This window comes from Cololabis saira, chromosome 23 (assembly GCF_033807715.1).
Source record: "Cololabis saira isolate AMF1-May2022 chromosome 23, fColSai1.1, whole genome shotgun sequence".
Taxonomy (NCBI): domain Eukaryota; kingdom Metazoa; phylum Chordata; class Actinopteri; order Beloniformes; family Belonidae; genus Cololabis; species Cololabis saira.
The window spans coordinates 24,781,886-24,798,703 of record NC_084609.1 but is presented as its reverse complement, the minus strand read 5'-3'; the positions used below and the strand labels follow the sequence as shown (position 1 = coordinate 24,798,703).

General features: G+C 40.2%; 1 protein-coding gene across 1 annotated transcript in view; it reads right to left on the bottom strand.

The window, feature by feature from the left end:
- The window catches only part of LOC133424156 (mucin-19), a 30,308-nt gene that overhangs the window by 12,358 nt on the left and 1,132 nt on the right, over positions 1-16,818 (bottom strand). Inside the window, exons 3-27 of the mRNA XM_061714606.1 lie at positions 15,105-15,330; positions 14,009-14,138; positions 13,863-13,926; positions 12,324-12,406; positions 11,451-11,646; positions 11,207-11,332; positions 10,996-11,116; positions 9,342-9,477; positions 9,173-9,250; positions 9,018-9,087; positions 8,775-8,912; positions 8,344-8,493; positions 8,094-8,188; positions 7,850-7,982; positions 5,560-5,803; positions 5,408-5,448; positions 5,013-5,101; positions 4,585-4,739; positions 4,358-4,496; positions 3,274-3,366; positions 2,970-3,164; positions 2,790-2,862; positions 2,551-2,720; positions 2,177-2,333; positions 479-589 (exon numbers count right to left, since the gene is read on the bottom strand). Of these exons, the coding sequence (XP_061570590.1) occupies positions 479-589; positions 2,177-2,333; positions 2,551-2,720; positions 2,790-2,862; positions 2,970-3,164; positions 3,274-3,366; positions 4,358-4,496; positions 4,585-4,739; positions 5,013-5,101; positions 5,408-5,448; positions 5,560-5,803; positions 7,850-7,982; positions 8,094-8,188; positions 8,344-8,493; positions 8,775-8,912; positions 9,018-9,087; positions 9,173-9,250; positions 9,342-9,477; positions 10,996-11,116; positions 11,207-11,332; positions 11,451-11,646; positions 12,324-12,406; positions 13,863-13,926; positions 14,009-14,138; positions 15,105-15,330 (3,213 nt within the window). The remainder of the gene's footprint in view (positions 1-478; positions 590-2,176; positions 2,334-2,550; positions 2,721-2,789; positions 2,863-2,969; positions 3,165-3,273; positions 3,367-4,357; positions 4,497-4,584; positions 4,740-5,012; positions 5,102-5,407; positions 5,449-5,559; positions 5,804-7,849; positions 7,983-8,093; positions 8,189-8,343; positions 8,494-8,774; positions 8,913-9,017; positions 9,088-9,172; positions 9,251-9,341; positions 9,478-10,995; positions 11,117-11,206; positions 11,333-11,450; positions 11,647-12,323; positions 12,407-13,862; positions 13,927-14,008; positions 14,139-15,104; positions 15,331-16,818) is intronic.

Below are 16,818 nucleotides of genomic sequence, written 5' to 3'. Positions count from 1 at the left end.
TGGCACTAAATCTTTCCTGAATTTTTTTTCTTTTTTTTGCAATTTGGTACAGGCTGAAAAGCACAATTACATGTAATTTAATGAAAACAAAACTGAAAAACTGACTGAGGAGTACTAATAGGTCATCCAATTGGATAATGACCAATACAGTTAAAAACACCAAGGAATGGCTAAGAACAAAGCATTTTGTCTGATGTGACCTTCTATGAACCTTGATCTAAACATTATTACCCTATCTGTCTCCACCAGTCTGGAAAAGAAAACCTTCAAACCTGAGACTGCTGGAGAAGTTTGCTTATGAGGAGTGGACCAAAGCAGAAATTACCTGATTGCAGTGATGGCCTCAAAAGATTGTGCAACAAAATATGAAGCTGAAGGAACTTTTTTCTCCATGTTTTGCATATTCTTTTTATTTCTCCCATCTTCTAAAAAGGAATACACTAATTATATTTAAATGGAAATGAAAATGTTTGCCTACCTTCCAGTTTGCGCGTGAAATAGCTGTCTTTGCCACAGGTCAGCATCCCACCACAGGGTTCGTAGTGCCAGCTACACTGGCCCTGCTCGTTGTAGTAGTCACAGTAGACCGCTAAAGTGTGGTGATACAAAGTTAAAAACTACGTTTGGTTAATGAATTTTATAACATGTGCATTTTTTTAAAACTATAAACACTTTTATAACTAGTAGGAAGAGAAATTCAATTCATTATCAATGCCAAGTTTTCAATATTTCTGGTAAATTACCTCAATACTTAAAATCCTTCAAACCAGAATCAGATTCACAATACAAAAGTTGACACTAAGACAAATTGTGATTAAGAGTACAGTAGGAAGTCCCTTTTTTGTAAACACCATGCTATTGTCAGGATTTGACATTTCCCCCAGTTTCAGTTCTGTCTTGACCGTCCTGTTTCCCATCTGCCCCGATTGTCTGCACCTGTGTCTCGTTATCCCCTGAGTATATCTAGTCTTGTCTTTCCCCTGATACTCGCTGGTCCGTACGGTTTCCTCCCTCCATGTTCTCCTCGTCAAGTTTTTTTGGTTTTGCTTTTGCAAATAAATTTAAGTTTTTCCCAACTCCTGCCTCCTGCTCTCCTGCGTTTGGGTCCTCAACAAACCACCCCGTGACAGCTATTTACCTTTTGCTGGGTGATATTATGGTTTATGCCAGTTTTCAGTGGCTCACCGACTACACTTTATAGTTGGTGAGACGACATAATGCCCGTAAAACCAAACTACATTCACCGAGCCATGGTCAGCCAAGTTTACCATACAACCGAAAACACATTTCCTTAAAGATATATCAGGCCCCCCATCGCATAATTGGTTTGTTCCGCCTCTGTAGTGTCTTTAAACCGCCCTGCTGTGCCGTGTGAATGAAACACAGACAGAAGGGCAGAACACACTTGATCATCACATTTCTGCTCCTGCTGTAGTAGATGCTGTGAGGTTAATAATTAGTTTTGTGCTTATGAAACCATTAGAATCAGAATCAAGTCAAGTCAGAGAGCTGACTGTGTTTTAGACATGCTTATCACATGTTACCAGTTACAACAGCCACTCCCTAATCTACTCAGGGTTTTGGGCTGTTCCACAACTGTTTCATGGTCAGTTGAATATTCTGTTCAAAACCTCCAACAGAAAAGATGTCTGTTGGCTCTGCACACCATAGATTAGTTGTTCTTCAACTGAAATGTCCTGTTTATCTGTTTGTTTCCTCCCATTGTCCATCCACTGTCCACCATTGGTTGTCTTAACATAGCCGACACCTGTCAGTTTTACCAATAAATACCTGATGCAAAAAGGGAGCCGGCAAGCATTTCGTCGAGAGCCAGAGAGCCATGTTGCTCTGCAAGCTCCGACTATGCTTCCCTTCTGCAGAAGGCCTGAAAATCATTTCTAACAGTCTCTGTGTCTTTCCTAAGTTATTCATTTATGTATGTTGATTTAGGAACCTAACAGATGCATATTGCAGAAAGTATGACCATAAAAGCAAATCCTAGTAGCCATGTCATGACTTGTGGCTGATGTAGGCAGAAAAAGCAACAAAACCAAATATTTTGTACCCAGGAAAACATGGACTTGTGTTTATTTTGGTTTCACATTTTATGATCACAATAATTCAGTTTTGATGGCTCACCACGTGAAAGTGATGTGGAAAAGAGTTGCTAACTTACGACACAGGTCAGGTGTCCTCCAGTTTATACACACGTCCTGGTCACTGCAGGCCTCTGCGTAGGCCGCCACAGCCGTGCAGAAACCAAGGAACTTCCCTTCAAACTCACAGGAGCAGGACTCCTGCACGCAGGCTTGGTAGTATGGTTCTGGATCCACCTGAGGGTTGATACACAAACCAACAGCTTTCACTGATGTGATCAGGGACTGTTCAGATACTAGACAGAGATTTATATTCCGTGTTTTCTTGTGCGTGCAAATGACTCATGATTGCTCTGAGGTCCTTATAGACATGACATTTTCTGGCTTCCTGACTAATGTGGAGGTTATCCTGCTCAGAGGCCCAGAACTTGGTGTCAAGAGACTATAAATATACCTTGTAGTGACAGTCTATGAAGGTGGCCCCCTTAAGGATCATACAGCGCCGCTGGGCCCAGGCTGAACAATAGGAGTTGCGTTCACACGGAAATATCTCAGTGGTCACGTCACAGCAAGGAGGAGTAGCAGCCTTCCAGCTGTTCCCAAATGCCAGAGGACTGCTCATCACTAAAAAAACAGAGTTCAGGCTTTATTTACTACAAAGGACAAAATCATCACAGACTAACGAGAATTCACCTTCTGAGCCATTTATCTGCAGATCATTCATCTCATTGGAGTCAAAATTCCCACAGAGCCCACCGACTTTGTTCTTGAAGAGACATAGTTATTGAAAAAAAAGTTAATATCAAGGTACGTGAACAATCGACTTTGCTCCTATGAGTATTATTTTCCAAGTGAGGAAGAAAAAAGTATCACCCTCCAGTATGGCTGCAGCTCTACGCTGATCCTGGTGTGTTTGTCCCATATGAGACTCAGACCTTTGCTCGGCACTGTGATTATGATGTAGAGTCCCACACTGTGTGTGCTGTAAAGAAGATCAGACTCCACAGACCAGCCGTTTTGGAGGCGTCTGGTCACCTTCATATCACTCAGAGTCAGGGTGACTTCACCCTTAATGGGAGAAATTGTCACAAATACTGTACGATTAGGCTCTGCTTTGATGGAACAAGACCAGTAATTAAAATAATAATAATACTATATGATGCTTGGCAAATTCCACCTCCAGGTCCAGGATGATGGAGCGGGAACATGTCAGCGCCTCGTCACAGCAGGGTACAGTCTCCACTCTGATAGAGAAGGTGCCGCTGTGGTCCTGAAACATGGAATGACAAGAATCAGTCCATTTTCTAAACCTTTTTCTGCTTGTTTTAGGAGCGATAAGCCAGAGTTTTGCAAATATTGAAGATATTGCGTAGGCCTGTTTTAAAAAAAATGAATTTTCCAATTCAAAATCAATTGTCACATTAATTCCAAAAAAATCGATTCGTATACCTAAAGATCGTTTTTTTTATAATATTTTCGCCCTGGTGAACTTTAATCCCAGTAGTCACATAATTTAATTCACACATGTATGTGATGTGAAACTATCAAACAATGAACATGACATGACAAAGAGTAGCGGTAGAATTAACAAAGCGCCGGTTTTGAAAACTCCTGAAAGGCTTAAATCTCGTATCTGGTGCCATTTTGCCATTTTGGAAATGACGGCAAGAAAGGTGAGCTGGACAAAAGCAAAGCAATTTTCAGGGCATGCTAAATGGAAGTGAAGCAACAGATTAAACTCAAGCAAACTCTACAACTACCAGACAATTCTACACATTCTCTTAAAATAACCGAGGCGATTGCAGGGTTCATTTGCAAAGATTATATCATTATAGCAAAGCAATTATATCAACAATCTGTGAGGGCGATTGTTCCTTACAGCCATCATTAGCTGTCAATAGGCTACTTGCTGTTGAATCTCAATATAATACTAATATTAATATGTTGCATAACTACAGTCATGTAATTCAGGTAACAGCTCAAAAAACTTTTAAATAATTGATATTGGATAGAATCGGATAGAATCAAATCGTGATAATGGATTCTGAATATTAAGAATCGGAATCGAACCGATTCTTGACATTTGAATTGATCCCCACCCCTAATATTGCGGGGTCACTGTTTACCCAACTACAACCAGAGTCCTTTGTGAATCTGTTGGCGTATACAGTTCGCATGAGACAAGACTCAAAACTCGAGAAAACATTAACCATATTAGACTGTTTTCTACCTTTCCCACATAACGACTGAGATCATCTCACCTCCACAAGTGTGTACTGACAGTGTCCATCAAAGCGATACCACTTAGAGTCAAAAGTCTGGTAATGTCCATTTCCATAAACTTGGCACGTTCCAGGACACGGTTCATCCGTGCAGCGCCACTGGCCTTGACCACAGACACTGTGAGACAGAGGTGTGTCACTATGGGACATAGCGACACATGTGGGACATTTCTGAGGGAGCCAAACTCATCAATGGAGAGTGTTACCATGTTTTACAGTTGGTCTTGACGTGCCGTCCTGCACCGAACACTCTGCCGCTGTAAACACAGGTGCAGTTGTCTCTAGACACACAGTTTCCACGGTGATCCTCGTATTGGTCATGTGGGCAGTGACAGCCGCTCACACAGGTCATGTTGGACCTCTGAAAATCACATCACAGAAAAGTGTCTACGGTCAAGTTAAGGCCAAATTAGGAACATCCAGGTTTTTATTATTTAGATGTGTATATTTTACTTGATAGTTTATTGATTGTGATATTATACTATTTTGTGATACTTGCATTTATTTGTTATACACAAGATGATTAATTGCTTTGATTTAACATTTTTCTTTAAAAAGCTTCCTTATAGTTACCGTCAAGTCAAAAACAATACAAAAAAAAACCGTTTAACTATGTACATAATCATATACATACCAATGGTTTGCTGAGACTGTCGCATGTTTTGTGAGCCGTATTCACCGGATAGTCCGAGTAGTGAACACAAACCTTCCCGTTTCTGCAACCTGATGCATTTTGGAAAGTTTGACATATAATAAGCCAAAAAATTAAATTATTTAAATTTATTTAATTAAATTATTTTTTTAGTAAAGATAAGTCATTGAAAAACTGACTAATTAGGCTTAAAAACTTTTAGTTTTTACTAAAGTTGCAAACAAAATGTAGAAAAACAATTTCTGTCATAAACAGCCAAATGCTCTGATCTTTCAAGCAAAGGTTTTATAAAGGCGGGTCAGTGGGGGCATTAACAAAGATTTGTTAACCAGTAACTTACAAAGCTCTTAATTTATCATCAAAGATCATCTACTAACCACAGTCTTCGGAGCAGTGCAGTTCCCCATCTTCACAAAGGCTTTAAAGGACAAAATATTAGGTTTAAGTTGTAAAACACTAACTTTGATACCAGCAAAGATGAAGTCAGCCACAAAGCAAGATGTCACCATCTCCAGTGCTTTTAACTCACCACTGTCGTCCATCAATAACTACAGGTCCTGGGGGTTTTGGACCGCCCCGGTGATGACACCAACACTGTGTCTTTGGGGTGCATTCGTCTCCTTGGTCGAGGTGGGTTCCCTCTGGACAGCCACATCCCTCCACTGGACCATCTTCCAGCTCGCAGCGAGGGTCAGGGCCAGACAGGGACCCACATGTACGGTTACAGGCCCGGGTTTCGTAGGAGAATTCCTGGTTCTTCGGACAGTTGAGAGCTTTGACACAAAAACGTGATTCACATTAGACAACATACACTTTATATCTTCTTCCTGCAATAATTCATGATATTGCAGACCGATACTTACACCATGCAGACAACCCCTTTTCTCTCTTACGCATAAAAGCGCAGTGATTCATTTCATACAATGTGACTTTTAATTATTCAGAGACATCATAATATTTTTCATCTTTTTATTGTCATCAGCTTCACTTTATTTGTCTGAAGATACTGTGCTGTTTAATATCCCTGTCAACATCAATTACTCTATTCCTTGGGTTTTAATTTAGCCCTACACTTCCTACAAATATATCTTAAGATGTGCAATAGCACAGGATCATTTGATAAAATAAATATTAGGTGATAAACGTTTATATAGTTGAAGTCTCAAACTCCCAAAGTTCATAGCTTGGTGGGAAATTCAGAGTCAACAGTTCAATATCTGGGGTGTAGAGTAGTGATGTTCCATACCACCAATTTCCTTTCCAATCCAATATTGAGTAAAATTCAGGCTGGTATTGGCGATACCTATTCGATAGCAATACATTGTCCACCTAATGTGGCCGGTAAATCTAAAGCAATTGGTTAGATTAGTTATTTTTGTCAGGGTCCAACTTTAACTTTTCCATAGTTCTAACTTCATTTTTACCATCTTCAACACCATCCATTCTCATCACTTTAACTGCTGCAAGCTGTTTCCTTGTAGGTATTCTGCATCTGGCCACTTTTCCAAAGTCCCCCTGACCGAGGAAGTCTTCAATGTAGTAATCACACGTTGGACCAGAGAGAACTTCATTGCACTGAACATTAAACTGAGGGTTTGATGTATAACTGTTGCTTTCCATCTCTAACTGTTGAAGGCTTTCACAAGATAAAACACAGACTCTGAGAAATATAATATTGAGTTGGTAGCTTCAACTGCAGGTCTTTTATACCCGCCAAAATACGTCAGAAATGCAAAGTTCTGCTTCGATCTTCGATGACGTGCGGGGACGTGACGTCACTAAAATCACGATCACGGGACCCATTGGTTTCTGAAGCTTCTTTTTTTCATACCATGCCCCGTTTCTTGGCCGACGTGTGAGACGTGATCATACCGTATTTTACCCCACCATATTAGTATTTTCCTGTAAATTTCCTGTTTCATAATGTAATAATTTTTAAAAAGCATTATTGTGCCTCTCCAAACTGAATTGTTACTAACCTTGCGAGAACTGCTGCTTGCTGTAGCCTGGCAGTTCTCGCGAGGTTAGCAGCGACAAGGGGAACAAACTCGGAACATCAAATCAGAGACGGATGGATGTAACAAGAGAGAAGACATTTCTGCCAAAAAAGCGAAGACTTCGTGTAAATATCTCTAAAAATGCGATACTGAATTTACTTTCCTAAAGATGAGCAGGATGGGGCTCAGGATGACTAGCATCACACCATTCATTATTTAGCACTGCATCACCCTCGTGCCACTTCTGTCAGACTGTCTGAAGTTTTAAGTCAACCTGTATTGTCTGAGATCCACGTAAAGGGGTGCTGGAGACGGAGTCCAGGACAAGCTTCTGCCGCACATCTCAAAAAACACAGTACTGCTTGTCTCCCGTCAGCGCAAAGTTATCCATCCCAACTCCCATGGATCTCACTCTCACCATGATGATCGGAGGGGGAGAAAAAGGTCAACGTTTCTTCCTATTTGCCCTCCATTTCTCTCCTGATATTAATCCTTGAATCTCCTCTTCAACTCATCTGTATTTGAGGACTTTTTCCTCCTGATTAGTTGATCTGTGGGAAGCTCAATCTTTAAGCATTTACATTATTTTAAAGCAAGATTTTTTTTTCAATAGGTTGCGGACCTTAATGCTGAAAATTGATGTATATTAATAAATTCAGTGAAAGTGATGACCAAAAGACAGTCTTCTGATTTGAAGCCTTATCTTATTGTAATTTCGGACATGTTGAGTTCAATGATGGGATGGTGAAAACAGAAATAAACTGTCTCTTGAGCTATGTGTACTTATTTCTATAACAGCCAAGTCATTCAAGCTGAACTCACTGCAGTTGCCAGTCTTCCTCCAGTCACCGAGTTCAACGCCCAGATCGGCGCACGCTTTAGCGTAGTTTCCCAAGGCAACACACAGGCACTGTTGCAGATTGTTGCCACAGTTACAGGTCCGTTGGATGCATGCCTAGAAACCATCGGATTAATAACAAAAGTTCATCATTAACATGTCAACTTAAGTTAATTTATGACAGCAGAGCGTCTTAAGACTTTAGCTGGTGGGTAGATGTGCTCTTACTGTGTGGTACTGATCAGTTGGGATGTATCCATGGCACTTGGCAAATATCCCATTTGGCTCATTGAGCACAGAGCACTTTTCATCTGCAAATATCTCTGCAAAAACACACAATAAGGCAGTATGATGAAATGTGAAACCATTTGGGGGCAAACTATTTTCTGGTATTAATGTCATGTCTATTTAACTTCTCATCTCTTATGGACGGAGGGGGCAGGCGTCTTAGTAGCACATTTGTGTCATTAATTTGTACCGTTGCCAGTGTTGATGCAGGGGCTGCGTATGTCCCCTGTACAATCACACGAAGTCCAGGACGAAGCAAAGAGCTTCGCTGAGTTCTCGATGATCCCGCTGCTGGTGGTGAAGTCGTCCGTGCTATCATTGTTATTGTTGCCACAGAGACCTGAAAGGCAGCCAGACTATAACTTTGAACCCGACTGGGTTGCAATACAGGATAGTTTTATAGTGTTCAGCTAGTGTACATGAATAGCCTTATCAGTGCTGGAAACTTTGAAGTGTTACTTTTCTTGGCTGTTTCACTACGTAAACCTGTACTGTGAGGTTTCCATGAACCCTTCTGTTAGAAGTGTGGTGTTGAAAACGCTAAGTTGAATGAAACCTGAATGATCAAAATGTAGCAGTTAGGTTAAAGGGTTGAAATGAGACTTGCTCTGAGTTTCCAACCTGAGATCATGCCAGTATGGTTTGGTGGAGGTGTGATGTAAAGCTGGATTTCCGGAAACACCTGGACTTGGATCTTCATGCCCAAGGATGTGTGGACCTGAACGTACATCGATGACTCCCAGAAAACCAATGTGTGATCTGACGGTCGAGACAGATCGGTAAGGGATTATTAATTGCAGTCAACTACATTATTTTGGAGTTACTTGAAGGCTTGAAGATTGTAAATAGAGCATCTTTCTTCACCAGACTGATGAAGCTCAGTGATATCCTCCTCCCCGAATTTAACCATGTTGCGTGTGAAAGTATATGTTTCCTACAAATGTCAAACAACACATACAATTAGTTATGGTCCATTATTTGATAGATTTTAAACTGATGTGAAACGAGGTTGCTTGTACCTGGAAAATCTGTAGTACAACTGCTCGCAAAGATGCTTCATTGTCAGAAAACTCAATTTTTATAGTCCAGTTGAGGCCCTGGATACAGTTAGGGATCCATGTGCTTTTAGTAAAACAAACATGCAAGGATACGTGAATGTGACACAACTGGACTGTTGGAAACATTTACCTGTGAGGCCATGTATCTGCATTTACGAGGGATGGCGTAATGTTTGCCGTCAAATGTCGTCACAAACTGTCCTTCGATGACACACTTGGGAGGGCAGGAGTTTTCTGAGCAACGCCACCTCCCACCGTCGCACTGACTGAGGAAAGAAATGGAAAGTTCACCAGAAAATGCGAAGATTTGGTTTGCGAGTCTAAAATTGAACTCAGTGGCTCAGAAGCTGGTTTGGAGATGTTTTCTAAGACTACAATTTTATTGAGTGAATCCAGGCTTCAGAGGAAGGATGAAGGATTTGTGGATGATGTCATGTTGGTTGGTATTTGAAACAAAATGCATCATCCTCCCATCAAACATTTCAAATACTGCCCTTATGTGTATGAAGGTCAGGATTTTTGTTGTTGTTAAAAAAGTATTTTGACTTAGAGATCACATACACCTCCTACCTTTAAAGCAGACACACAAAGGTTTTCACCAGCTGACATAATTTCCTGAGGTCCTAATTAAATTCCTTTTATGTGTGCTGGTCAAAATCCTTCAGAGATACATGCCTTTGCACCTCTGTGTTCCTAGCTGAACAGACAGTTTTAGAGGGCAGAGTCTGCTGCTCATACTAACTCCCTTCTTTTATGGGACCGACCTCCTTTGTTTTACTATTTAGTCGATACAGAGAATGCAACGTGAAGTTGGATGGTGATTTTCATGGCCAGGTATGGCATCGGGGCAGATTTATGTCTTTAATCTTTAATACTCTTATACAAATGTTAACATTTTGAAAGTTTCCAAACTCTCTTGTAACATAACAGTGAGTTCAACGCCTTTAAAGTGCCATAAATTTGCAGAATAAAAGAGCGCAACAGTCTGATTCTGTCCTACCATGTGTGTCAGAGATTGTTATTTGATCACTGAAATAAATTTGAACTCTTAATTAAGTCCATTTCCACAGAAGTGGAAATGGACTTAATTAAAAGTTCAATCGATCAGATTCTGCTGATTTTCGTTACGTAACCAAAATGCAAACCACGCCCACAACTAAACACTGTGTCCTAACTGCATGCGATCGTCCGACTATCGTGTCGCACTGCGTGACATCGGACGCTCTCTGTCCATCTCCCTCCAGCAGCTGCCACTTTATTGAGGTTTTTGTAATGAAATGAGGAGGAATCATAGAGATAACTTCTCATTTCAACTAACTGGATCAGCCGTTCCTCATCCGTGACTGCTTCCTACAGCGCTTTCAACCGGCTTTCAACGAGAGCGACAGGAAGAAAATAGAAGCAGGGCGTCCGACAAATGTTCAGCTCAAAACGGTGCGCTGCGTCGCTGCGGCCAGTTAGGACAGTCCAATAGAAAATAAAGCAATGGAATTGATTTTGTCGCTGACGCTCGCTCGCATCGCATGCAATTATGACACGGTGTAACTCCGCCGGCCGGAGCTTCCGCCATTTTTCGTAGCGGTGTATCGCGTCATCGCATCATCGCGTCAGGAAGCCAATCAGCACAGTGCCTCATTATCATAGCCCCGCCCACTCCGAATCCTGCATAGATAATGAGGTTAGAGAAAAAGCAATCAAAAGCTTGTTTTTAAGACATTCAAGGCCTGTTTAAAATAGGTATTAGATGCCATAAAAGGTCCCCTTTAAGTTTTCCGCCCACTCACCATGACTGACACTTGGTGCTGCGTATTTCCCCCGTTGAGTAGCTCCTGTCATTGAACACGCAGGGGCAGCTGGACGCATTCACACAGGGGAATCCATCTGCATGGTCATTCAGCACCGTCCCTGCAACGTGGCTCGGTAAATCTTTCATGACCCAAGCCCATAAACAAGAACGTAATCACGAGTGAACTCATACAGCTGGAGGGTCCTCACCTGCTGGACAGACGCAGGAGCTGGTGATCTCCTGCCTGCACGATCTGGGGTTCACGTTGGAGCAGCTACGAACAAAAGCGTCACCCTGTTCGACATAAACTAGTTCTCCGGGGCACGTTGGTGGAGCTACAGCACACAAACCCATAGAAACAGAGGAAACGTGACCAAACCAGGTACAAAAAAATGCATCTTAAGTAAAAGTGTGAACAGAGAACCGAGAGTGTATTCATGAAGGGGAACCCACCACATTCAGTCACAGATCTCCACTTGTTCCAGATGTAGCTGCTGTTTCCACACTGCAGGGCGATCTCTTTGAAGAAAGCACAGCTGATGTATTTGTTGCTTTCATGGCCGTAAATGTTCTTCATACAGAGGTTTCGGTATGGACGTGTCTGGGCTCCAAGACAAGTCATCGCGTGTGAAAAGAACTGATTGCATACCTGCAAACATGAACAGGGGAACCGTGTAAACATCTGTGATTGGAACCTGTTCATGATCATTACTGGACCTGAATCTCACTACACCCGGTCAATAATGGGCCTTAAACCTAAAGGTGAATATACAGTATTTGAGGAGAATTAAAATGATCTTTAAAATGATATTTCTTCATCCTGAATAAACACAAATGATGCCTCCGATATTTAACATCTTGTTAACTGGAATTATGTTCTTGCAAATTCACAATTTCTAGATTTTCCCTCACAAACTTTTGTTGTTTTGTTTTTTTGAATCTTTTCTCTTGCAAAGTTTGCAAATGCATAAAGTGAAAAAATTTCAGTTTTCATATTTGTGAAAATTGTGAGTTTTTTCTAGGGATTTTACCTCCATCAGACATACTTTTAATGTATTTCTTCCTCAGATGGTCCTGTACGCTCTTCTGCTAACTCTGCTACACTCAGCAAAGTCTGGTCTATTTCGATAGGTCCACTTCGATTCAAGTATCAGATTCACAAATTTTAGCATCTAAGCATCTTAGAGGCTTCAAACACACCCGCCGCTCAGTAGTTTTTGTAGTTTTACAAAACATATCCACTAGAAAAATGATTACTACATTATGATCAAAGTTTCTGATAAAGTGTTGTACAAGTTGAAACTGTGATTTCAGTCGTCAACTTACTAAATTATCAGCGGGGACAGGATCTCGAGTTTGACATGTGTCTTCTGCGAGGATGCTCTCTGCAGTCAGCTGCTGGTTGCTGCCTGGTTTTAGGAAAAAAAGGTATTTAGTTACAATAAACTGTATATACACAGATGTCAAAAAAGAAACTTGCACATATTTGCAGTTTTGTAATTATTTTAATCATTTTGATTTTGTGTCTTCAATCATGTTTATGACTTTGTTTTAGAAGCAACAACAAAAGTGTTGCAACAAATGTACAGCAACCTCAGTCATAATATTACGTTCTCAATTATTAATAATATCTTTACTGCCTCCTCCGCTGGTTTGATTGTATTGTGGGTCCATGCCAAGACATTTTGTCTTATATTAGCTGGATTGGAGACGAATCCCTGATATCTGCAATTCTCTCCAGTCAAAACTGATTACAAGTGCTTTGTATGTACTAATTATCTCAATTAGAGATGCGTGAAAATGCATTTTAAACAGTCTTATGATGAATACCTCATATCTGTAATTAAGTTTATGTTTCAAAATATTTGGGGGGATTTGAACATCTGGTATCTGCAAAGCTTTTACATTTCAAAGGTCTGAAAATGAAAACGATGACGCACAAGTAACAACATGGATCATGTTACAGGGATCCAGTCTTTGCAAAAGTGACTGACATTTTAATATATTTCCAGTAGATGGTTGCTGTGGTTTTCTGCATAAAACCGATATAAACAAACCAAATATACATTTTGTACATTTATGAAGTCAAAATAACCTTGTTTCTCCTGTAAGGACACTATCCACTGTCACTCAAGTTCAACAACATTCTTTTCAGTGTTGTCAGATGCTAAAAAAAGAAATGTATTCATGAGGTATTTATTTCCCCAACTGTTAACATTAATTTCTGTTTTTTGTAAAGATAGATTTTATCGTCACTCAAAACTGCTTTGATTTGCATCGTTTTACTCCGTAATAAAGATTTACACCTCTTTACCATCTAATAGTAGGTCTCAGGACCATAAAACTTTCCAAAAGGAAATACCCAAAGAGTCCAGGCCAGGCCACGGCCGCGATTGTTGTTATTTCAATAGACTGAGTTGAATATTAACATGTACTTTCATAATCCCAAGGAGTCATTTAAATTCTGCAATGCATTAGTGCTTAAATGGACTAATAATTATCCCATAACAATACAACTACTTCTGAAAGCTCCTTTGTTATGGGCTCAAATTAATGCCATAAGTATTTTGTATCTGTAAATAAACTTTGTACTTGTAGAAATATTTTGTGCGTGTGAAAAAAATATTTGTACTTGTAGAAATATTTTGTGCGTGTGCAAAAAATATTTGTACCTGCAAAAAATATTTGCACTTGCAAAAAAAATGTGTACTTGTAGATACAAAGCTACAAACTTTTTTTTACAAAAGCTACAAACAAATATTTTTTGCACACGCACAAAATATTTCTACAAGTACAAAGTTTATTTACAGATACAAAATACTTATGGCATTAATTTGAGCCCATACATTGTGAGTCAGGTCATACCTGACATATTGTGCCTCCCACACAGTCCAGTCATGTCAGAGCTCGGCTCCTGGTCCAGCTCCACCTTCACACCAAACCAAACAAAACCATCAGGAGGTGCAGTCGTGTGCAGGCATGTGTTTAACGCTGCGGATGAGCCTCCTCACCCAGAGAGTGTCGGCTCCTCCTGGTACGTCGTGCCAGGTGACCGACAGAGGAAGCAGCGAGCTCCTCAGTCTGGTGTAGATGCCGTAGTGAAATACGTGCTGGTAGGTGTGGTCGTACGGAAGGGAGACGCTGGCAACCAAAATAAAAATGCATGAACTCGTATGACATCTTCATATTTCTCCTGCTATATGAAATCATGAATGAAAGATGAAATGATGATGCTTCTCAAACTTTAGACATCCCTCATGCCACCTTAAAGAGTGTGAAAGCCTCCCACAACGTTCCTATTGCATGTGTTTATTTTCAGAGGTGTCAAGTAACAAAGTACAAATACTTCGTTACCTTACTTAAGTAGAAATTTTGGTTATCTATACTTCACTGGAGTAAATATTTTTCAGATGACTTTTTACTTTTACTCCTTACATTTTCACGCATTTATCTGTACTTTTTACTCCTTACATTTTAAAAACAGCCTTGTTACTCTATTTCATTTCGGCCTTTAAAAAAAAACTATCCAGTTAAATTGCTCCATCCGGATAGAGTGAATTTGGTTGTGGTTGTTTCAGATGTTCTTGTCCAGTTTTGTTCTTACACCCGTTCCCTCAGATTCCTGCAACTAAACTTGGATATACATTCCAATAAAGGTTAGGATAAATGATAACATGCCTCTGAAGTTTGACTTTTTGCACCATTACAATACTTACAGGCAACTAGTCATCATATCTCCTGCTCTCTGAAACACATGTTAATGCTCAATAGTACACATATATGGGTCTTTAATATATTTGCATTATACTAAGATGCATTCATTTTCAATGGCTTTTGTCCTTAATGGCTTTTTCCCCCTTACATTACTTTTACTTTTATACTTTAAGTAGTTTTGAAACCAGCACTTTTATACATTTACTTGAGTAAAAAACGAGTTGATACTTCAACTTCTACAGGAGTATTTTTAAACTCTAGTATCTATACTTCTACCTGAGTAATCAATGTGAATACTGAAGACACATCTGTTTATTTTACTCAACCCCATAATGCCCCGAGGCAATGCTAATGATAAACTATCACTGACGTACTTTAGGAACTGAAACAGACCTTTTCTTCTCCACCTGGATGCTTCCATTCCGAATAACGGTCCTGACTTTGTTGATGATGATCTCGATTTGAGCCAGCAGGCCGCTGTCTCCTCTCCGTACGGTGATGTCACATTCGACTCGGTTGTGGGTGAAGCGGGTGAGGATGGTCTGGCAGTTGGAGCGCAGGTAGAAGGCCGAACCGTTGAAAGGCTGGACGACCCCGCTGCCGAAGGTCCTGCAAGTGTCTGATCACCGAGTACACAGTCATGCTCAGACTTTAGCAGTGACACATCTTTGGTTTTTGGTCTGGTTCTTGCTACTTCATTAACTGTAGATCAGGTTTGTCACCTGTTCCTTCATATACGGATAATATTTATAGTCATTTCATGATTTACTAAGGTTTTTATTTGCAAATGCATGCCATTAATTAAGAGTTCATAATTACAGCGATGATTCTTCTTTTTCAAAATGTCTGCAATTCACTCTGGCGTGCAGGATACCAGCTTCTGGGTCAAATTCTGACTGATGGAGATTCATTCTTGTGGCATAAGTGCACTGAATCGATCGCATTTTGGCATTTTCAGTCTGTTCACCAACTTTTTAAGGACTAACCACTGTTTCTTGGTGGCATTAAGGTCAGAGAAGTTTCTTGGTCACAGATTCAAAGTTTTAATGCCATGATCTTCAAATTATTATAACATGGTGCTCCATTATGCTGAAAGATAATGGATCAATACCAAACTCATCCTGGATTGTTGGGAGACATTTCTATTAGAACATATTTAGATATTTTGATGGTAGTGCCATCCATCCATCCATCCATCCATCCATCCATCCATCCATCCAGCTCCAACTGAGCTCCCAGTTTCTCCTGAGTGATGGAGCATCACACTGTTTCTCTAAGTGAGAGTCAGCTACCCCTTTGGAGGAAACCTAATTCAGCTGCTTGTATCTGTAATCTCATTTGCTCAGTGGTCCACATCATCTGTACAAAGCGTGGGTATACTTTCTCCATAAGAGTGCTTCAGTTCCATCTCTTTAGGACTTTTTATTTCTTTATTTTTTGAGAGAGAGAAGTGGCTTCTTTGCCTCTTCTTCTTCACACCAGATTGTTTAATTGGCTGCATCCTCACATGGAGACAGTACCAGTTCTTGCTGGATACACCTGGATGTCCTGGCTTTCCTCACTGCACCTAAACCCGCTCTCTTTGAAGTTCCTGATAATGTGAAATGATTTTGATGCATTTCTTTAGAAGTAGCCATCTCCCAGACCAGAAAACAATGTCCTCTTAACGGCCTTCCTTTTGTAACAGTCTGCTTTTTTCTTTTTCACTCAGAACGACAGAGCGATTTCAGTTGACTTGTACTTATTGATGATTGTTGTTTTGGTTTTGTTTTGTCATTGAGACTATTTTTATTCCAAGGAAGGTCTTTGCAATACATCTCAGTACACCTGTTCAACTAAAACTACAATCTAACAGCAACACGTGTGCTTTCAGAATCCTTGAAATAGTGCAAATTTGAAATGCACTGGATGGAAACATGTGTGTTTTACAAAAACTGACCTATATATAAGAAAGCTGAAACTTGCATGGAAGAATATTTCACAAACAGCAATGGAAACAACATTTTTTGCATTTGGGTCACATGACCTCTTAACCGGCTGCAACAAGAGAAGCTATTAACTCGCATAGTTCAAACGTTGTGACTGTTTTTCATGAGATTGTAGACAG